The sequence below is a fragment of the Trichoderma ghanense genome (assembly GCF_004382785.1).
Source record: "Trichoderma ghanense strain CCMA-1212 chromosome Unknown scaffold_1, whole genome shotgun sequence".
NCBI classification, from domain to species: Eukaryota; Fungi; Ascomycota; class Sordariomycetes; order Hypocreales; family Hypocreaceae; genus Trichoderma; species Trichoderma ghanense.
In genome coordinates this window covers 2,422,887-2,443,607 of record NW_027395664.1, presented here as the reverse complement: position 1 = coordinate 2,443,607, position 20,721 = coordinate 2,422,887, and the positions used below count along the sequence as shown (strand labels likewise).

The 20,721-nt window shown below is 53.8% G+C and overlaps 9 protein-coding genes across 9 annotated transcripts; 4 read left to right on the top strand and 5 right to left on the bottom strand.

Moving 5' to 3' along the window:
* Nucleotides 1–540: 540 nt before the first annotated feature.
* On the top strand, nt 541–1,319 carry CCMA1212_002205 (uncharacterized protein; the record flags this gene model as incomplete). The annotated part of the gene is made up of 2 exons (XM_073699597.1): nt 541–730; nt 853–1,319. 2 exons carry the CDS (start codon nt 541–543, stop codon nt 1,317–1,319), a joined length of 657 nt encoding a protein of 218 aa, XP_073562326.1.
* A 149-nt stretch (nt 1,320–1,468) lies between these two features.
* On the bottom strand, nt 1,469–1,624 carry CCMA1212_002204 (uncharacterized protein; the record flags this gene model as incomplete). Its single annotated transcript, XM_073699596.1, has 1 exon — nt 1,469–1,624. One exon carries the CDS (start codon nt 1,622–1,624, stop codon nt 1,469–1,471), a length of 156 nt encoding a protein of 51 aa, XP_073562325.1.
* Nucleotides 1,625–1,871: 247 nt separating this feature from the next.
* CCMA1212_002203 (uncharacterized protein) lies at nt 1,872–2,400 on the bottom strand (the record flags this gene model as incomplete). Its single annotated transcript, XM_073699595.1, has 2 exons — nt 1,872–2,115; nt 2,297–2,400. The coding sequence occupies 2 exons, from the start codon at nt 2,398–2,400 to the stop codon at nt 1,872–1,874; spliced, it is 348 nt and encodes a 115-aa protein (XP_073562332.1).
* Nucleotides 2,401–3,410: 1,010 nt separating this feature from the next.
* Nucleotides 3,411–5,381, bottom strand: CCMA1212_002202 (uncharacterized protein; the record flags this gene model as incomplete). The annotated part of the gene is made up of 4 exons (XM_073699594.1): nt 3,411–4,288; nt 4,368–4,762; nt 4,819–5,003; nt 5,088–5,381. The coding sequence occupies 4 exons, from the start codon at nt 5,379–5,381 to the stop codon at nt 3,411–3,413; spliced, it is 1,752 nt and encodes a 583-aa protein (XP_073562331.1).
* A 3,469-nt stretch (nt 5,382–8,850) lies between these two features.
* On the top strand, nt 8,851–10,233 carry CCMA1212_002201 (uncharacterized protein; the record flags this gene model as incomplete). Its single annotated transcript, XM_073699593.1, has 1 exon — nt 8,851–10,233. One exon carries the CDS (start codon nt 8,851–8,853, stop codon nt 10,231–10,233), a length of 1,383 nt encoding a protein of 460 aa, XP_073562330.1.
* Nucleotides 10,234–10,949: 716 nt separating this feature from the next.
* CCMA1212_002200 (putative transporter MCH4) lies at nt 10,950–12,707 on the bottom strand (the record flags this gene model as incomplete). The annotated part of the gene is made up of 5 exons (XM_073699592.1): nt 10,950–11,328; nt 11,409–11,951; nt 12,025–12,209; nt 12,284–12,378; nt 12,449–12,707. 5 exons carry the CDS (start codon nt 12,705–12,707, stop codon nt 10,950–10,952), a joined length of 1,461 nt encoding a protein of 486 aa, XP_073562329.1.
* A 2,000-nt stretch (nt 12,708–14,707) lies between these two features.
* Nucleotides 14,708–15,972, bottom strand: CCMA1212_002199 (VTE6-like protein; the record flags this gene model as incomplete). The annotated part of the gene is made up of 3 exons (XM_073699591.1): nt 14,708–15,567; nt 15,647–15,728; nt 15,787–15,972. The coding sequence occupies 3 exons, from the start codon at nt 15,970–15,972 to the stop codon at nt 14,708–14,710; spliced, it is 1,128 nt and encodes a 375-aa protein (XP_073562276.1).
* A 1,892-nt stretch (nt 15,973–17,864) lies between these two features.
* On the top strand, nt 17,865–18,086 carry CCMA1212_002198 (uncharacterized protein; the record flags this gene model as incomplete). Its single annotated transcript, XM_073699590.1, has 1 exon — nt 17,865–18,086. A coding segment is annotated over one exon (222 nt), but the record flags the coding sequence as incomplete, so codon positions are not given.
* Nucleotides 18,087–18,533: 447 nt separating this feature from the next.
* On the top strand, nt 18,534–20,628 carry CCMA1212_002197 (uncharacterized protein; the record flags this gene model as incomplete). The annotated part of the gene is made up of 2 exons (XM_073699589.1): nt 18,534–19,429; nt 19,491–20,628. 2 exons carry the CDS (start codon nt 18,534–18,536, stop codon nt 20,626–20,628), a joined length of 2,034 nt encoding a protein of 677 aa, XP_073562271.1.
* Between the last annotated feature and the right edge of the window lie 93 nt (nt 20,629–20,721).

Below are 20,721 nucleotides of genomic sequence, written 5' to 3'. Positions count from 1 at the left end.
ACTGATATGAACGCTTGAAGGGATGATTCGACTCGAAAGAATGACCGGCGAGCCTTCTTCTTATATACCCATCTCGACGTTACAGGGGGCGCGGCAGCGTGGACAGCATCATCCTGCTTGCCTCTATTATACGCTATCCAAAGGACCGTGAATCCTTTGACCGCCTGGATCATCATCAGACCATCGTTTAGCCAACGCATCGGCTGCAACAAACCTCACGATGGCCTCTATCTCAGCCTGTGTGGTTGCCCCGGCATATAGTCGAAGCAACTAGGCTAAAAGCAACGTGATACCGACCCGCCTGGCTGGACATGGATTCTACGTGGAATGCTCTCTGCTCCAGCATCATAAAACCCCAAAGGCACGGCCTATTATGCGCCACCGTCGCGGACGAGTGCTCGGTTATGTTGAACAAAGTCTTACCGCCTCATCACGTTGCCTTCGCCTTTTCTTCCGCCCACGGCCTTTGTCGAATGAGAGATGGGTTTGACAACTGCCGCTCTGGCATGGATGAGCCGATTTGGGTGTTTAACTGCGACAATGGGCCCGTACTCCTGTCCTCTCCTAAACCCGGACCGTTCCATTCTGTGCGCTGGGGCTGAGATCATGCAGCCACCCGTGATGGCTGATCTCGATGCCCTCTCATTTGCCAATAACCGGACCGGTCAGGTCTCCGAGGATTTGCCTCGTCGACGCTGCTCGCTATTCTGGCCTTGGAGGAGACGGGACTGTAGGAGCTTCAGCCCCAAAACGTGCGGTCTGCAAGATGACGATTGCCCTCATCTTGGCAGTGGCATGGCGTCCATTGTTTCGGACACGGGAGCCGCGGCTATTGCACTTGTCATGGCCCAGCGCGAACGGCTGATCATTGGGGGCGCGCCCCTGCCTGTCTCGAGGATGATGGATCCGACGCAGTGGCTGGTGTCCCGCAACACAAGCAACATGCAGCTATCCCTGGTCGAATGCCTCCCGCCGCGAGAGAGCCACAACCCTGGACGGCTCAGGCGGCCAGAAAGCTTGAACATCGTAGTCACCAGGCCTATATCGGCACCCTTCCTGGCTCCCTCCGATACGGATTTGGACCATACAATACGGGCCACGAGTCTAAATCCGCCCTGTGTACCCTCTGCCGCTATACGGACGATGCCCGTCTGGGTCACTGTATGCCCGTCAGCGCCTTTGGTACGGAATTCCTCATCACTTTCGGCCGCGAGCTCTGCAGAGCACCCACCGTCTATAGCATATTCTCAGCAAGCAAAGGGAACCCCTCAATGATCGATCCATGGAAAGCTGCATCAGGCATCAACCGATGCGGATAACCCTCCCGAACCTTTTTGACCGGCCCGCCACGTGGGGGCTGCTGCTCCCTCTCTCGCACACCGGTCGGTTGGCCTTCTCGCCTCTTCGCTTCTTGCACTCCCCTCCCAAAAGCCCTCACCGGCTTTTCCTCATTTTGTGCGCACACCCGTCATGGCGGCGAGCAATGACACCTCTCTCTCGGATTCGCATTCCGACATGCGGCTATTCGCTTCGTTGAGGGGACTAGGCTAGGGAGAGAAGAAGAGAAGAAGAAGAAGAAGGAGGAATAAGGAGGAGCACAACACCAACCAACCGAAGAATCCATGAGGTAGTAGCAGCAAGGAGACGCCGAGTAATTGGAGAGCGGCTAGGGAAAAGGCGGCCACTGGATTCGCTCTCTGCTGCAACACGAAGCGAAGGCTATCTCGAGAGGCTTCCCCCCCTATTGATTGTTGCCTCCCAGGCAAGGCGGTGACTCGATGCTCCTCTCGTCGATATTCGACACCGAAATAAGGTCCCTGCGGGTAAGCGTTGGGTCGGAGAATGGCGTATAGGTACACGACCGTGTGTGTCTACCTGCCCAGACGAAATCTCTCGCGCCAGAACTCGGTTTCCGAGCCTTCGGCACTGGCCTGATTGTTAAGAAGGAAGTTGGGGGAATGAGGAGAGAGGTCGTGCTTCTCTTTCTGTGGTCGTAGGATCTCATGGCGTTTTATTTTCTTTCCTCCCAGCTCCTTGAGCATGGGGAATGAAAGGGGATGGATTTCCTGTGGCGTTCCTTTTGCGGCGCCGCCTACAATGTCCCATTTCGTCGACCTAAATTGACATCTTCTTCATCTTGTCGAAATTGTTATGGGCGAGTATGTCTCTAGGGTCTTTGCCCTTTCGGAACCGACAAGAACTCCTCAACGGCAGATGGCATATTTTGCTTCAATGTAAGCGGAGCACAACAATCCACATGTTGATGTTACCGAACGAGCCAAGTCTTTCTTGGCACCTTTGGGCAACAACAACAAGAACAACACATTCAGCAGTAACGATGGCAGCAGCAGCAGCAGCAGCAGCAGCAGCAGCACCAGAGTTACAAACACCAAAAAACATACCGACGAACGAAACCCCTTCCCTCTTCCCGAGAACATAAGAGAAAACAGGGTTGTTGAGAGAAAAGAACTGTAACGTCCGAAGGAAGAAAGAACCGAAAATATAATAAAAAAAAAAAAAAAAAAAAAAACCTGTTCCAGCTCCAGCGTCAGCTCCCATTGTCCCCCTCTTCCCTCCCCCCTCCTTGCCAAAAAGAAGGGGGCGTATCACCGGTATTACGCGCTGACGAAAATATTCCGTAACGAGAAAGCTGTGATTGGGCGACTCGGGAGTCCTTTCTCTCCCCTGTGAAGCGTGCGTTTTCGGAGATTCATTCAAATGGCATTTCTTTCTTTTGTCTTGTAGTGCGCTCAGTAACACAATCTGGCTGGTCAGGGAATATCCAGGCAATAAACGGATGCCTTATTGCCAAGATATAAAAAGTACGATGGGAATGAGGCAGTTGAGGCAAGTATCACTTCACGGGGGCGTCATCTAAATACCTAGCGGAGGCACACCAATCTAGCCTTTCCACGATACAAGAGTCATAGAGTGTAAAGAAGAGAAAAGAAGAAATGGATTCAATTTATTGACTATCCCTTCTGGGTATAAAAGTTCATTCTTCCTAAAAGTCCCCGTTACATCAAAGACGAGTCAATGTTCCCCTAACAAAGATACCGGGTAAGAAAAGATCGTAACTACAGGCGTTCATAAATAACAAACGAAAAACACATGAAGGTTATAGGTGGGTAAAGAAGCTACCATCAGGCGGAGTCCAATCCATGTCCAATCGACTAAAGGAAGCTGATAGTCAGATGAATCCATGGCAAGCAGCCTCACAAGTGGTTAGCGGATAGTGAACTCGTACACCGCAACGCCAACAGATGGAAACTCGGGTGCGGGTCAAGACATTCCGACTTCGTCAAAAGCAAACAGGGGGTCGACGAGACGAAAGACCGTATAAAAGAACAAAAGAGAAGGCAAGTCAAAGGCAGACACCGATTCTTCGAAAGTCAGTGGCCGACAAGCGTCTACAGCGTCGGAGCAGTGGCAATCAAAGCAGACATGACTGCGACTCCTCCAAGTGCGGCATATCCGAATATCTCGGCAGCTTTGCGCAGTCGCTTTGCCTGCGGTCCCTCAACCGCAGAATGGCCGGCGGCTGGAGAAACGTCCATTGCAACATCAAGGGCTCTGGGTCTCAGAGAGGGCGAAGCTGAGGCCTGAGTCGGATGAAGTCGAGAAAATGCAATTTCCTCGACTGTTACTTCAGAAATTTCCTCAGCTTTGCGCTTGTTTGGAGATGCTCGCTCCTGCGGCTCTGCATGCTGGTCACTCGGACCTGCGCTGCTAGACTCATCATGCTGCTGCTGATGAGGTGGTTGTTGTTGATAGTAGGTCTTGGTCACCTGGAATTGATAGGCGGAAGTCTCATCCAACTCAAGAGGATGTTCGACTGCAGGCTCTGTAAGAGCTTGCTCCTTCAACGGAGTCTCAAGGAACTTGGCTCCCGAGTCTAGCAGGCGACTTGATTCTGTCGCTCGGCTTTCCGCAACATCTTTAGGCCAATTTGGCCAGTCCCGCTCAAGGGGCGCCGCAGACTCGTTTGCGCTCTCCGTCTCAGCGACTGGGTCGCTTGGAGCATTGCTTTCAGTTGTTGGGATCTCCTGCGATCGAAAGCAGTCAAAAAGAGAGGGTAGATGGACACTGGGTCGAGGTTGGTTTGGAGCAGGGGCAGCATTCGCGCGCGTCATGTTCAAGATCGGAGGAAGGCAGTCATCCTCGAACCGATCATATACCTCAGCCTCGTGGATCTCAGTAGCATCGGGACGAGAGACGTCCTGGGTCTTGTCCAGGAAGCTTCCGCCCAAAGTGTCGTGAGGAGAGGGGTCTTCCAGTGAGGAGCGATCTAGATGGACATGATGGTTAGTAGGCTGAATCTGATGAAATGCTCTCTCAAGTCTCCTGAAGCGCAAGAGAATACTCACCATCATCATAATCAGTCACCTCGTCGCCGTCGTACTCGTCTTCGTAAAACATGGGATCCTCGTCTGAGACATCGTCCGGAATATCAATCGTCTCCGGGGGAGTATGAATGCGCGAGGGAGACTGGTCAGAGCCAGTGTTGTCGGTCATATGGTCCTGGATGGACCTGGCGGAGGCTGTTTGCTCTTCGGTCTCAGGCGCTGGTGAGTCCATCTCGTGGTCAGATTCGTCAATGGTGATGACGGGTCTTCGAGAAATGCAGTTTTTGGCTGGACGGATACCGTTGTCCCGGAGGATCTTGGTGCTCCATCGGATATTCTCATCCTCGATATACTCTTCTTCGCTCTCTTCGTCGCTATCATCGGGCACTCTGAAGACAGTTGGGCCTTGCACGGAGCTGTTGGCACGTTAGATGGAACTGCTTCAGATCGAATGAGATGATGAGAAGTGTACCTTTGGGGCTTATACTCGAGGCCGACTCGCATCTTGCAAGGAGGACATGTGTCTGTTCCTCTAGCAATGGCAATGCCAAACTGGAGGACATCACCGTCCTTCAAGGCCTGCACTTGATGCTTCTGGAGTCGAGTGTCATTGTAAAATGTTCCGTGGAGAGACCCGACGTCTCTGATGAAGACCCTCTGCAATCGAGTTAGTTTGGGCCCAGGCAGTGGCGGCCGTGTGGGGGATGAAGGCGTGCGTCTTTGCTCGTGGGCACTACGTACCTGAGCTTGGGGATCGAAAAGGAGAGTGGCATGGTTTCTGGACATGACGGCGGATTCCATCCAACCGTTGCTTTCCTTGGCGGTATAGTCGCCATTTCTGCTGCTCATGCGGCCGATGGAGGCCACTGACTTTGAAGAGTCAAGCAGGAGGCGGCGAACTGGAAAGGCAAACCACTCAGGCGGATCTATGGCCGTCAGATTGACCACGGCTGCACCACAAGTTAGCTTTGGAGGATCTCGACTGTTGCGACGCAGCTTGACGAGGGGAATGTCACCTTCGCTGGGAGAGGCCATGATGGAGATTATCTTTATCGCTCGATGTGCCTCGAACGTCGTCTGGAAGTGTAAAATCGGTCGGAATCGAGGCGCAACTCCGGCTAGGCTGCAGTTCGAGAGCCAAGTCGGGGTGAATCTCAGCTGTCGACAGCCTGGCGAGGGAAGGGAGGCTGTCCGGGCTGCTTCTTCTCGCGGGCGGCCAAACGTAGAGGCGGCAGAGGACTCGAGCAGCAAACGAGCCGGTCGAGACAAGTAGAAGAAGAAGAAGAAGGCACTGGTGCGAAAGAGATGAAGCAGGTTAAAGAGCAGGTAAGGAGAGCGGAAAGTTGTTTGTTAAGAGGGGAGAGGAGGTCGAGGTTCGGAAGTCAAGGAATGGGTGGGGCTCGAGTCACCTTGGTCTCAGAGGTTAAAGCACTCGGGCGCTGTCCAACAGCGGCCTGGACTCTAAAATACAGTGCTTCAGAGGGGACCGAGGCGCTGGAAGTGAACGTAGAGGCCAGGCAAGGTACAGGTACTGAGCAGTATCCAGGCGGTACAGGACGGGGGCGCCAGGCTTGGGTATCCTCACTGTCCGGTTGTCGGTTTGGCGCCGTGCCCAAGGGGAGGTCAAAGGGTTGTTTGTCCGCTGGGCGCCGTCTGAGACTTCAGACAGACCCTGTAAGCAATATGAGGCAGGGTTGACGTATAAAATGGGTGACGGGCCGGTGGACGTGCAAGGTACTTGGGATGGAGGATTGCAGACTGAACAGCAGAGGCGCTGCATGCAGAGAAGAAGAGGACTTGGATGGAGAGCGCAATGAAGGTAACGGTACCTGCCGAGAACCTCGAGGCGTCTGACAGTCGACAGCAGACGTCAGTATCGAGACCTTGCAGGCAGCCCCAGGCAGACGCAGTGGAGGCAGCGATAAGGTAAGCCCCGCGATGGGAGGGCTTATCGTAGCTTGGGTGGGGCGCTATTGAGCAGCCGAGTGCGGAGACTGGGGTACCGGTACAAGCATGTCACTGACAGATGGAGCATTCAGGGCACTTGGGAGATTGGACGGGCATCCATAATCTTCGCCAGAGCCTGATGCGCCAGGATGTTGAAGTTGTGAACAGGAAGATGTTTGTTGGAGAGGAGCATTCGAGTGCCTCACTGTTCGAGTCTACGAACTGCAGCGCCGCCGTCAGCGAGGCTGCGGGTCTCTGCAGCTTTTTGCGTGGCCGCCGTCAAGGAACTCGCTGCAGTGCCTTGCCGACCTCGAAATCGGACGAGCCGCAGTAGCAGTACAAGCCTCGCACAGTTGCCGATGGCGCTGGCCGTGTAGCCGCATCCTCTCAAGCAGGTACAGGTACGGGCAGCCACCGAGACCTTGCTGTACCAATTAACGGGCCGTGACGGGTGCAGGTCAGCTGCTGCAGCTGCGTTTGCTTTGCCTTAGCGCGCCAGCCAGGCATTCCGCTTCACAATTGTGTTTGATCGCGGGCTGTTCGTGTTAAAGGAGTACAAGTAATACGGCCGGATCCACAGGGAGCATGGTGAGTTGTACTGCTAATGGGAAGAGAGATATGAGTAGCAGCCTGGGCTTACGATGGCCAAAGGAGAAGGCCGACGTCTTTGTGCCGAGTCAGATGCATTCAATGTCTGCAGAGCTGCTGATGGATGGTCTGCAACGAGAGCGGAGCATCTCGCCATGCCCGGTCAGCTGTTTATCACGGTTGCCCCGGCAAAGATTAGGTTGAGTTAGAGGCCAGGAGGCTGCGAAACCTTCGTATCGAGTTTGCTCAACATACCTTAAGCCAAATGCGCTCTCTTTAAGCTTCGGCCAGCTGGTGTTAGTCTCGAAAATCCTCAACAAGGGTCCATGGAGTCTGTCCGGAAAAGTTCCTCCTCTTGAGCGCCCTTGGGCTAGCTCCAGCTCACACGCTCGGAATATGACGGCCTGCTGACCCGATGCCCAAACTCCCAAAGAGCGGTCCCGCCAGACGAATCAAGCCAAAACTTCTGCCTGATTGGCCGAGTGCGCCAGCTGTGCTGTATGCAGCAGCTCCGTCGCATGGCATAGGAGCTTTTTCATACTAGTAGGCAACAAGTCGGCCGGGAAGCGAATCGCAGTTGCAGCTCGGGGTGCGTGAAGATGTGGCGCGAGGGGAGAGCAGCAAAGCGAAGCGATCGGGCATGAGTCGGCGTCGCCCTTTTGCTGTGTCACCGAAACAGAAGCAAACAGAACTGGAATTGTTCTTGAATGAATAAATCGACATCAGCCCAGACTCACAGACAAACCGGCTTTATCTTGACGGTTGCGCGTTAAAGTGGCTACAGCAATGACGCATGACCAGCAGGGATGATGGCCCGTCGCTTTGCGGAGTCGCCCGAGCTTGGCTGGGGCGATGGAGCCCCGAGGCCAGCGGAGGTACCGCTACTTGCGGACAACTTCAAGGTTCTGCGTCTCTATCAACAGTAATGCCAGCGTCATCACCACCAGCAGCGCTTTTGGAGGCGATTGGGAATACTGGCCAATAAGGTAGCCGGCCATCTCCTGGAAAGACTCAGTAGGGCCGAAGCAAAAACCGAACAGCATGGCAGCGTCAAAGCAAACATGGCTCACGTTGCTGTTCGTGATGCACCAAACAGCTGCAGAGTCTGTAGCTTTGATGCCCTGATATCAGGCAAAATGAAAGCAGAAGTTAAGGTAACAGCACTTCACGTTGCACGAGGCAAAAGTACCAGTACAAGGCCCGACACTGCAGCTCGAACTTGCAGCTTCTCACATGTCCCGCGGCGATCGTGGTCCTTGCCCTAAGCAAGTACCGGCTACTCAGTGCTTGCCCCGGTCAGCCTAGCGGAGAACCACTTTTCAGGTAGCGTCGACATGGGAAGACAAAGCTTGTGAGCCGGTCATGCCCACAAAGCGAACGCCACCGGACCACTCGCCTTGTTTCTATATTTCTCTGGCCTCACCTTTGTCTCATCCTTCTGCCTTTCTTCTTCTTTCTTCCTCCCTTTCAAACCTGCGTCAGCCGTGCTTCTTGTCTCGCTCACCTTCATCTCACGCTGTCGTCCCTGCGCTTTCTGAATCTCGCCTTTTCAGCGCCGCAGCTCTCCGATATCTGCTTCCCAACTCTCGACGCTCGATTCTGATGGACGGTCTACTCTTCCACAACCCCATCAATTCATCATTTGACGCTCTCGCCCACAATCTTGGCCCATCCAGACCAAAGCGCAAACCGACGTGACGCAGTCTGTGCTTTCAGCGATCGAAGGGAGAACTGAGACCGGCCACCAAGGGCTGCAGGACTGGGACGAGCGGCACGTTTGATTCCCAGACATTTTCCTACATCAGACTTCGGGCACCGGCGACATTTGGTGTCGACATTCTAGCTTGGAGGCTGCCTGGCCATCAGAAGCACATAGGCGACCTCGCAGTAATCGAATATCTCTCTCTTCTTCCTTCACCTTATCAAATCTACTCACGCAAGTTCTTGTCCAACAAGTGCGCAATTCAAAATGATGAACCACGCTCGAGTCAAGGCCCTCAAGGGCAACGTCGGGAAGACAGTCTCCAAGAAGGCGATCAAGTCGGGTCGTGCGTCGGGCGCTAGCACGCCGCGACACTCTCCGCTGCCTTCGCTATTGACATCTCCGACCCATTCCGCTGCACAGAGCCGCGTTACATCCGATGTTAGTGACGAAGATGCCGACTTCGAATTGGACGACATGGCATCCAGCGTCTACTCTGGCGGGTCTGGCGAAGAAGCGACCGACGAGCCCGAGACTCATGTCTTCGACGTCAGCGCCTTTATAACGAGTATCAAAGACCGAAAACGCAACAACGGCGAGATGCGCGAACATTTTCTCAGTCTCTACATCAACAAGGTCCGGCATCAATACACTGCCGAGACCCATCTTTGGCTGGATGATGCCGCGAGCGAGCTCGCAGAGCTTTTCCTCAACGACGCCAATCGTGCCGCCACGGCCAAGGAGCGACTGCTTAGTCTGCAGGCCTTTGTCCTCACGGTTGGAACGGTCGACAACCTCGAGATTTACGACGGCGCCCAAAGGATCCTCAAGCAGATCATTATGGACGATGATGACGACGATTGCCGCGTCTACGCGATATACGCACTTTGTGTGACGGTGCTCTACGCCGGTGGCCTGGAACAGGCTGCCCTGGAGGTGATGGAATATTTCGTCGAAATTGTGCGCACCGACGGAGAGCTCGTTGACGCACACGACAATGTCGTCATTGTCGCAGCCGCTCTGCAAGGATGGTGCTTTGTTGCCAGTCATGTTGGTGACTTCTCCGACTATGCCGACGCGGCCATGGATGCGTTTGTGGATCAGCTTGATAGTGACGACGTCGAGATCCAATCCAACGCTGGCGGATGCATCGCCCTCATCTTTGAGGCGTCGCGGCACCATCTGGAAGAGACGGGCGAGCCATTCCAGCTCCAGTACGATCCGCAGAGGCTTGCCGATCGCATGAGGGAACTGGCCAAGCTGAGCGCCAAGTCCGTCTCCAGAAAGCACCGCCGGAATCTGCGAGAGAGCCTGGTCAGCGTAGTGACCTCCCTCGAGAGGGGCGTCGGCCCCTTTTACTCTACCGCTCAGTACATTCCTGAAAGGGGCGAGCATGTGCCGGCCTCGCTGCTTACCGATGAGGGACGGGCAGAGTATGGTTACCGGTGCAAGCTGAGGCTGGGCAACCAAGTTGCCAAGGTCGACAACTGGTCTCTCTACTTCAGAGTCAACTTTATGAGAATCATCTTCAAAGGCGGGCTTCAGCACCACGTCTTCATCAACCCGGTTGTTACGGAATGCTTGGATGATGCAGAGTTTGTCCAGGACTACTCACCACTTCAGAAACCACCCAAAGGCCGGAAGAAGTGAGCTGACGTCTTTTCTCTCTCTCCTGTAAAAATTGTTTGCCTGTCTTTTGCTTTCTGAATACGGGGTACGAAGCGCTTAAGAATTAGAACTGGGAGGGGAGATGTCCTTGAATATCAGGCGAACAACGCTCTCTATTCCTCTGTCCTGTCTGTGATGATTGCGCGTGCGAGATGACACAGACCAGCGCCTTGTTTCTTGTTTGTACTCTTATACGGTATTAGTAGGGACTATATTTGGTAGTTTCAGATTGTACCTTAATAGACACCATGTTGCAAGCACTTTTTGTGAAGAATTACCTGGCCACGATGAGGGTTGTGATGCCGACGCAGTGGAAGGACAGTATCTGAGTGAATGACTTGAGCTTGCTGCCCTTTCTCTTCTTATGTGACGTCTTGATGATTTATACTTTAGAACTTCATTATCGTCTTTATCTCATTACAAACATTTTGTTTACCCCTCAAACCGTTCCCTCCAGCATACAGCGTAAAAGGACAATGCCAAATATGTGTAGCCCAAACGCCTCCATGATATCTCATCTCTCGATCGTCTCACTTTCTTGCTTCATAAATCGTCCAACGCCAGAAACATGCCGCCAGTCAAGAGCTAGATTCTCGCCAGAGCCCAGAACCTAACAACCACAACAACTTGTTCCTCTCCCACCAAGCTGGAAAGAACCAAAGAGGGAGCAAGGACCAGGGGGATCATCATTAGGCATTTCAGAAAACGGCCTCCTCCCCAAAAGGCCTCCACCAAAACCGCACGGCCAGCAGCATCCCCGCGCCGGCCAGCGTGATGGCGGCGGAGAAGGAGAAGACGGAGAGCCAGGCGGTGGTGGCGTCCTTGATGGCGCCGCTGGCTGGGCCCCCAGCGAGGGCGGCGAACGAGGCAAAGGCCATCATGAGGCCGATGCGCAGGCCGATGCGGCCCATGTCGGGCGTGGTCTGGGCGACGCAGGCGGAGCCGAGGGGCACGAGGCCGCCGGAGAAGAGGCCGAAGAGGAGGGCCGAGGCGGTCATGCCGGCGGGGGAGGTCATGCTTGCCCAGGAGAAGGTAATTGCGGCGGTGAGGACGCCCATTATGAATAGGATGTTGAAGCTGCGATGTCCATTTTGTCAGTTGGAAAGAGAGAGCGAGAGAGAGAGAGAGAGAGAATAGAGGAAAAGGGGGGAACTTACCGGCCGAAACGGTCGGCGATCCAGCCGCTGCCGACGCGGCCGACGACGGAGCCGGCGTATCCAATTGCCAGCAGGTTGTTGGCCATGGTCGCGCCGAGGCCGTGCTCGATGGCAAAGAGCGGGATGTAGTAGAAGGGGATGAGCATGCCGCCGTAGATGAAGAAGAGCGAGAGGCAGAGCGCCCCGAAGCGGCGCTCGCAGACGGCCTTGAGGATGCCATTCTCTTTGGTCTCTACCTTGGTTCCGTCCTTGTCCTTGTCTGCTGCGCTGCCGTTCAGGTTGGCCTCGGTGTCGGTGATGATGATGACGGTGGGGGGTGCGACTTTGCGCTCGCGGACGAGGAAGCACGAGACGAGCAGGATGGGGACGGAGATGAGGGCGATGATGCGGTGGACCCAGGGGGCGGGGACGGAGGCGAAGAGCTTGTTGATGATGATGGGCCAGAAGATGCCGCCGACGGAGGAGCCTGAGAGGGCGATGCCTAGGGCGAGGCCTCGTTTGTGGTTGAACCACTCCGAGATGGCGCCGGTAGCTGGGTAGAAGCTGTGAAATCGAGGTGTTAGTCTCACGATGACGGGTTGTTGTGGTATGTGGAGGAGGGTTTGGGTTGATTTACAGCAGCGCGCTTCCGATTCCGAGGAGGATTCCTTGAGCCAGGAGATACTGGTAGTACTGAGTAGCGAAGCTGGAGCAGATGAAGGAGAGCAGACAGACGGCTGTGCCGGAGAACATGAGCGCGCGGGAGCCGCATCTGTCGAATATGGGTCCGACGACGGCGCCTCCGAGGAAGAGGATGAAGAGCTGGAAGTGTTAGCCATTGAGTTCTTGGGTGGAATCGTGCTTGAGCTTTGGGGGAGAAGGGGGGTTTGACCTACTTGAATGCTGCCGATCCAGGTGATGGTCGAGGTGGAGAGCCAAGGCCATTCGCTTTCATAACGAGCTTGGAACGTACCAAAAGAGTTGACGAGTCCTGTGCAACAAAGATGTGTCAGTTTTGATTTGAGTCATTGGCGTATATCAAGGGGGGAGCCCAGCCTCACCGAAAGCAATCGCAAAATCCAAGAAGCCGCCGAGAACAACCAGCCAAGCACGAAGTCCACCATCCGGAACACCACCACCAGCGGGAATTCCATCCTCCTGAGCAACGATGGTCTCTTCACTCCTAGCACAAGAAGTCACTGGCGAGTCGAGGCCTTCCTCAATTGCAGAAGTGACGGGCGGGATGCCGATGGTGCGAGCTTCCAGGGGGAGAGGCTCCTGAGCAGCGAGGCTCGACTTCTCGGGGTTTAGCAGTGTCATCCTGATGAATCTTGCCAATCAACTTCTTCCTTTTGGGTTTTTATGAATCTGGTGATTGTTTGTTTCTTTTCAATGTTCAAAAAAGGCCAAAATGAGGGACGTCGAGATGACTGTCCTTGAGCCGAGGGGCAGGATTGTTGAGACGGAAGAAGGCGACTTGTGTGTGTTGAAAAGAAGGGAAGAGAAAGGACCAAAGGTTATCAAACGAAAAATTTTCCTTCCGTCAACCCCATTCAATGGGGACAAGCAAACGGAAGATCAGATGAAATAAGGGGGGCCGTTTGGTTCAGCATGCAGGTCGGTGGGTGAGTGCAAGGGCGGGCGAGCGGCTGGCCAGCTGGCAGATGTTCATGGAGGGCTGCTCGACAGGACGTCGAAGCAACCAGGATGACGGAATTGCCGGTGTCGTGAGTGGCTTTATATTTGGAGAAATGGAAAAGAACGGAGGGCTGGTGTGGGAAAGATATATATCGTGCTTGTCATGTATGAACAGCCGAGGTGTGTTCCCGGGGGAGCTATCCGGCAAATCCTGGAGGCTGAACCACAGCTCTGGGTCAGCCCCGAATATTTGGGTCGAGATGCTACATGTCATTTCTCAAGTAAATCTGATGATTGCATGGAATTGAGTTGATGAGGTGGTGTGATGATGTGTATGTTTCATGCTGTCTTGTACAGCTCATTTCCGGTATAAAAGCGCTCCGGCATAAGTAGCCAAGGGGTGTATGATACGAACCGAGCCGCTGCTGGCGAGGCCAAATGACATGGTCCAATGCAAGGGCATTCGGGATCATTGAGTCAGTAGTGGGCTTGAGGGCTCGTTCTCGTGGCTGACGCAGAAGATGAGCACCCTTTGAGTGTTTGATCTCGTGATGTCTGCAGGAATGGATTTCGCGCGTTGGGTGGCTGACTGATATGAAGTCGTTTGGAGCCTACATTTCTGACGGCAGAATCCTGAGCTTGATTCAGATATGGTCAAGTGTCTCAGGAGTACTTGACATGGCTTCCCAAACGTCGTTGGCGTACATGGTTGATACTCCTCTCTAGGGGTAAGACGAACTACATGTGAGTAGACACTTGATATGTTGTATTGCGTCGGCTGACGCACTCATTTCTGTCTCTTGTCCAGATACTGCATGCTAAGCCTCATACAGTACACCCTGGACACCTTCTCAAGGGATGCCCCCGTTCCATCAAGTTGCCACCATACTTCATGACTCGAAGACGATGATATCTAAGCTCTCCCATCTGGAGATCTCATTACAAGGCATCAGCTTCACCTGTAAACCGCCGCAGAATATAACGTCACGATCCACCAAGCTACAATCGAACAAAATTACTTCAACCCACATACCGGTCTGTAGATGCTCCTCATCTAGACCACGTGTGACTTTCTTCACCGATCGATTCTGCAGGCTCGTTCATCTGCGACAGCCGACGATATCCTCCCGAGCCAATCATATGCCCTCGTCTCCCAGCTTCATTTCCACTTTGGGACAAGCGCCAGTGCACTGGAATTGCCTTCTGGGCCTTCTTCAACTATGTTCGTTGACCCTTTCGTTCAGCTGCCTCGCGAGGAAGCTTTCTTCATTCTTGCTATATAACCCTTCATTCTTGCTGCAGAATCATGTGGCACTTCTCTTTATCGGCAATATGGATCCAATGGCGGAGGACAATGCAAACCTGCTCAGAGGTGCGTTCCCAGACGTTCTTCGGCTTCCCCGTATCAGGGCTCTTCACCTACTTCCATGTAATTGTAATGCGTCTTACCCATTAGCTATCATTTTCCTTCAGTAACTTGATCAAGGCTTTTACCCAAACTTAGAACGTAGATTATACGTGTTTGTCCAGGCAAAAAGCGACAACAGCTGTCCCCTGGCTCATCTTCAATAAGCCACCGACTACCCATCGAGTCATTCATTACACCAACGGCTGGGCTGTAGCAGACAAGCAGAAGATTGCAAGCATCAATTGGCAGCCTGTGGACGCCATTCTGGCTCAGCTCATGGAGTGAAGAGGCTCTGCCAGGGAACCCCCCAGTACCAGCTGGCCACCGCCATTCCGCCAACACTCATGGTCACGGCCATCAGAAAGTTGACGTCGTTGTTGTCAAGCAAGTCCCAGCCATTCTCAACAACGCGGGAAGGCTGCTCGTCCCCGAAGCTAGGCTTCCGGTGCTTGTTCTTGGGGTCGAACTTGTCAGTTGCCTCGGCAGACTCATCGACTGCTTCATTAGCGGCCTCCCCTTGGTGCAAGGAAGCCTTGACGTCGGCCCGCTTCTTCGAGCCTCCGGCTTCGCTAGACACCAGCACTCGGGAGCCGCCATCGCCTTCGACGATCTTGCCCGTCCGCACGTCCTTGACAGACCGCTGGAAAATGGCGCCGAGGAAGCTGTCCAAGACGCTGCCCAGAGCGCCCCAGATGACCAGAAACCCCATAAACAGTCGCCTGTTGTCTGCTGACCAAGGAACACCGCCCGCACGCTTCGCAGCAGTGGTCTCGTCACACATGGGCAAGAAAAGCATGGAAGCCGTGACGATGGTGAGCGATCCCAAAAGCCCAGCTCCCAGGCCCAGCAGCGTCACCCCGCCATTTGTGCCGCGGGGCACCTTTCGGAGCGTCAGCGACGTGATCAGGCGGGGTTCGCTCTTGGACAGGATGCCCAGCTCCGAGCTGAACGTGTCGGCGGCAACCGCAGCGTAGTTGGCGATAATGCCGACAACAAAGAGGTCGCCCGGCCAAGAGAAACAGAGAGATCCGCTGGGCTCGGCAGCGCCTGGGGCCTTGAGGGCAGCTGCCCGGGCGTAGAGCTGATTTGCGTGGAGGACAGACAGGACAGATGCCACGAGCGAATTGGCGAACACTGGAGCGCAGAGTCAGTTTGAGTCGATCCAGACTCCAGACCAATGGAGGGGAAGAGGACGCCTAAGCACTCATCGCACCTTGAACGTGTGTCCGAGGGCCCTCGCCGCCCGAGGTTCCCTTTGCACTCACTGTGAGCTGGGCCTTGACGTTTTCCTTGACCTGCTCCATCGTCAGCACCTCCAACTCCAGCAACGGCGGTCGCACTCGGTAAACTCACATGCGTGACTCGCGTGCCCGCCAGGAAGAAGACAACAAGCAGAACAAAGGGCAGATTCCACGGGTGGTAGGCATGCGCAATCGCCGTGGCGGTAGCAGCAACGATGCCTGCCGGGGTGAGAGACTTCTTCTTCCAGGCCCTCAGCACAAGGGCCGCAGTTGCCGGAATGGCGATGATGGGCTTCATGATGCGACGAGGCGGCGCTGCATTCAACTCACGAGCGAGTCTGTGGTAGTTTGAGCGTGATCAGTGGTGAGCTGTCCAGAAAGAGAGGCTGGTGGAATTGTTTGGGTGCTGACCTTTGCTTATCTCACCTGTAGCTGGGTATATGCCGGATACGTAATCGCCTACCAGCGGCGCTGTATTCACGGCCTGTTGCAGCGCAGCCAAGAACTCGTTCAAGTTAGCAGCTGTTGTATCTCGATGCATGTAATCGATACCTTGCAACTTGCCCTCAAGGTCCCCGATTCTTCAACAATCAACTTCTCCCCTCTTTCTTTCTTTCATCATCATCCGCTTTCTCTGCAGATTGACGAGACTTGGGCATCGAGGCCTTTCCACACGATACGTCATGGACAAACCGCCAAAACCCTGATAATCGCGAATGAGGCTTACAGAAACACAGAGCCTAATCATCTGCCTTCCAACGCAACGTGGCGTGCTACAGGCCATGATATAGGTAGATCTATCATTCTCATTGTAGCCTTTGGTGCTGACTCCCAATCAGATTCAAGTTTCTAGTTGTGACGCGGTACAAGAATTCGTACCGTTGGACTACTGAAGAATCATCAGGCCTGTGAGTCGCACCGCTTGCAGATCCTTGGGCTCTTCAGGTCCTTCGAGGATCGGTGCCAATGATATGCCGCCGTCGTATTCCAGTCTGCAAACACCCTTTACGCCCCTGCTCCCTTGGAGAACCAGGCCTTTGGAATTCAGGGCCCTTTCTCAATTTGATCAGCTGGGGGAAATCACCCAGACATCACCTCAACCATCTTGAGATGTGATGAGCATCAGTGTTTAGTCTGTCGTTGAAACGCAAAACAGCCAGGCAAACATGGCCAGCTTTCAAAGCTATGAAATGATCCGTATAACGACCAGGAGGCCAAGGCAATGACTGACGAGTGCCCATTCCACAGCAGCACCCTCGCTGTGCCTGAAGTCAGACGCATGCTTGTCGCCGAAGCTTCGACGAAGATGGCGCCCCCAGAGGTCGGCTGCCTGCTGGGTGAACGACATGCTTAGTCTGCGAGTTCAAGTTCACCTTTGCACCACACGCCGGCCAGACCACGTATTCCAAAGGGTTTCACAGTTTCACAGTCGTGGCCGCCTGGCTATACGGAATATTATATGTGAGACAACCGTTGAAGCCTAAAATAACCACTCGTGTATTTGGCCCCAGAGATTACAACACTAACAAAGCATGGATTTCAGATACCGCCACTTGCGCAGTATAGCTTGGGTATGGAGGCGGAACTTGGACATCAGATGCAGTCTGCCTCGTACAAGTCGAGATGGCACATATCATCGTCTCCGGCTCGGTTATGGCTTTCGTTGTCATCGTCAGAGGCAAAGATGTCGAATACCAACAGACTGGCAGCGGAGACAAGATGATATGAATTATAACAGTCGCGAATTACGGACCAGAAGCCCAAATAATGCTCATGATCATCTTCGATACAGTCATTGGGATCTAATCCTCTTATTGATACGTCAGCGGAGCGCGGGCCGGCCCGGCATAAATATCGCCAAGAGCGTTGGAGTTTGCTGTCGATCTCTCAGCCGTCCGGGTGCATGCAACCTTAGGCCATGAAAGAGGCGCTGGCCAGGTGACAGAAAAGCGGCGTGTGATTTTCATGGCGTTCTCTTGCCTTGACTTGTTCTGAGTGGCTGAGAGTCGGAGTGCAAACCCCCCTGTTTGCCCTCTGGCGTCCCATGAGTCTCTCGTCAACGAAGGCTCTATGAGAAACACCTGACAACGATATTCGAAAGGGCAAGCCGATCACTACAACAGAACGACTGATGCCATGTGAAGATCTCTCTCTGCCAGGGCATCTCAGCCAGTACCTTTGTCCTCTTCTTCATTAGCCCTAGATCAGGCACCTGTGCTTCCTCCCTGCGAGCTTCGGGCATCCCTCGTCGTCTCTCGGCTTTCCAGCAACGCAACAGACCATCCAACTAGTTCAGAGCTGACGGTCTGCAGAGATCATGCTGTATGTCGGTTTCACGTCGATCAACCTCCTCACACCGAACTTTCCACAGCCAATTATCAGCCCCTTTCATGGAATACATACCGCGCCTAGAAGAAGGGCGTACGCGCAACACAAATTGAGTTCATTGCGCACAAAAGGCATCCTTCTTCTCCCAGCCGTCGTATGCAACAGCGGTTTGTTCGCGGCACCTTCTCGAACCGGTTAACATGAGCTTTTAGTCGCTCTCGGCGTTGATGACGAGTTTGCGGAACGAAAGCATCGTCGTAAGGCGGCGAATTTTCCCAGTTCTGCTGATTTACAGGAGTTCTGAGAAGCTGCAAAGCAACATACTGTTCCTGCATGCTAGCCATATTTCACCGCATCTTTCTTTTCTGTCAGAGAGGTGACGGACACCTAAGACTCTACGGAACTCCCAACGTCTGTCGGTGTCTCCTCGCCGCTGTCCGTGAGATCTTCTAACTGTGAAATCATTGCAGATCCTGCTCATCGTCTGCAGCGTGTTCTCTCTATTTGCAAGCTCTGGTCCAAAGTTACACTATGACGCTTCACAGGCCGGGAGGCTATGTCGAGTCCTCCTCTGAATCTGCTAGCAGTCCGTGTATATCAGGACGCACGCTCATTGCCTGTCAAAGCTGCGCGAGTGCAAAGACTGGCTGCGATAAAAAGATCCCTTGCACGAGATGCGTGGAGAAGAACATACAATGCACCGCTCGATATGCCCGCCGGGCATCCAAAGCTGCGATCCGGGCAGCACAATCTGCGCCGTCATCGACGAAGACTCAGACGGCCGGGTTTGGCTTCGGTTCACGACACCGTCAGAAGAACTCTTTCTCTTTTGAGATGGAAAACTACCCTGAGACTGTCTCTCAGGAGCCTCTACAGCAGCTGTGTTCAAGTGCGGGCCAACGCGGCGATACCATCTGGGATCTTGTCAACCCCCTTTCGCCGCTTTCTGGCTATGCAGATCACTTAAACATCCTTGAACGCAAACAAGAGTCACCTATAGCTATTGGCTTCTCGGAATACACCACATCTGTTGACTTCATCAACCAAGATCCGTCAATGAGAGTGCCGAGGAGCCATGATTTCTATCCGCAGGATCAAATCAATGGCTCCCACAAATCGCACATTGTCTCCGCAATATCCTACTCGCCAGGGCTGAAGGGCTTCTCTAATCTGGTACAGACACCGGACGCCTATGAAGTCACGTCCGGCTTCTTTGGCGGATGTCGCAACATCGAGATCGAGATCGGCAGCGCCCCCAACGAACCGCATCTGTGGGAAAGGCCAAGTCTTTGCGGCGCAAGAATGTGGATGAGAAGTCTTAGATCCAAGGGACTGTTTGACAGTGCTGCTCGGGATGTCGCTGGGAGCGAATCGATGCGTTTGCACCAACAACCAAGAGCGAAGACTCAATCCTCCACTCTTGATATGTATGAGTTTCCCCTTTCTTTCCATCGCATCTGCTGCTTGCGTTGCTAACCATACATGCAGATTGGCATATGACTGGGTCCAAACAGACCAAGAGCTCAGTCTCTTTCACGACACTGAGCAAACCCTGTCTGCTTGCGACCTGGAGCGGCCCCTCCCCGAGCCGAACATCTCCTGGAATACAAAACACATTATTCAAGACAGTCACTTGTATCTTTCTGGTGGCTTATATGCGGACGCCAAAGCACAAGAAGCATTCGAGTACGACTTTCGCCCAACCTTGAGCCAACTCTTCAAAGACTTGCTTCACGATACGTCATCGGGCAGAGTGCCACCGAGGCATCTTCGTCTCCTTCTCCATCCGCTGCAAGCCCTGGTTCACCAGTCTCAGAGGCTTCTTTCGCTTGCAAATCCCGATTCTTCGTCAGTGCTTTCCCAAGCGGCGAACTCTGCTCTCTTAGAAACTCAGAGGCTTCTTCGTGCGTGGTACAGAGTTGCAATGGAGGCCCAAGAGGAAACCGCATATATGCCCGATGCCGACACCACGCTGGGCATGATTCTGTATCACTTGATATGTCTCAACCTTGTAGCCAACTCCGTCGACGTCGAGCGGCTCGCCGATCGACAGAGCATCGGCACGGGCTTTTGGCAGCAGTCCCTCCAGCATGAAAGAAGCATATACAGCCGACAACAGGTCATCTTTCACTGCGGCCAAGCGCTGCGATACCTACGGGCGGTCAGTATAGACTCACTCCCTTGGTGGTGGCCAACCGCCGTGCAACGAGCAATCACAACGCTATGGGCTGCTTCAATTCTCGGACCCGGGCCAAGCGAGGATAAAGAAACGACACCAGTATACTCGCCGAAAGTCTTCTGGCCACGGGACCCCATGGACATCGAAACGGCAACGAACCTGTCGGTCGCCCCTGAGCCCTCCTCCATCATTGCAATCGACAATGTCGCCCCTGAAGATCCGGCCTTTAGCGATGCGAACTGGAGCGAGAGACACTTGCTTGTTCTCACTAGTCGGGACGAAGGGGTAGTGGTTTTGACTGATGCCATGGGCATCCTGCAATATGGCATTTCCCTCATTCATGCATTTCCGAGTTCGGTCGATGGGGAGGCAAAAGTTGCGAAGCTCAAGGATTTGGGACAGGCTTGGGAGCGGAACAGCAGTGACCAGATGTGCTATCAGGGTTGATTGTTTGTTGTCCTCGTCGATGGTTAATATTGAATTTTGCTCTCGGCAAACACGACATTTGGAACATTTCGGACGGGTTAGGTTATATTAAAC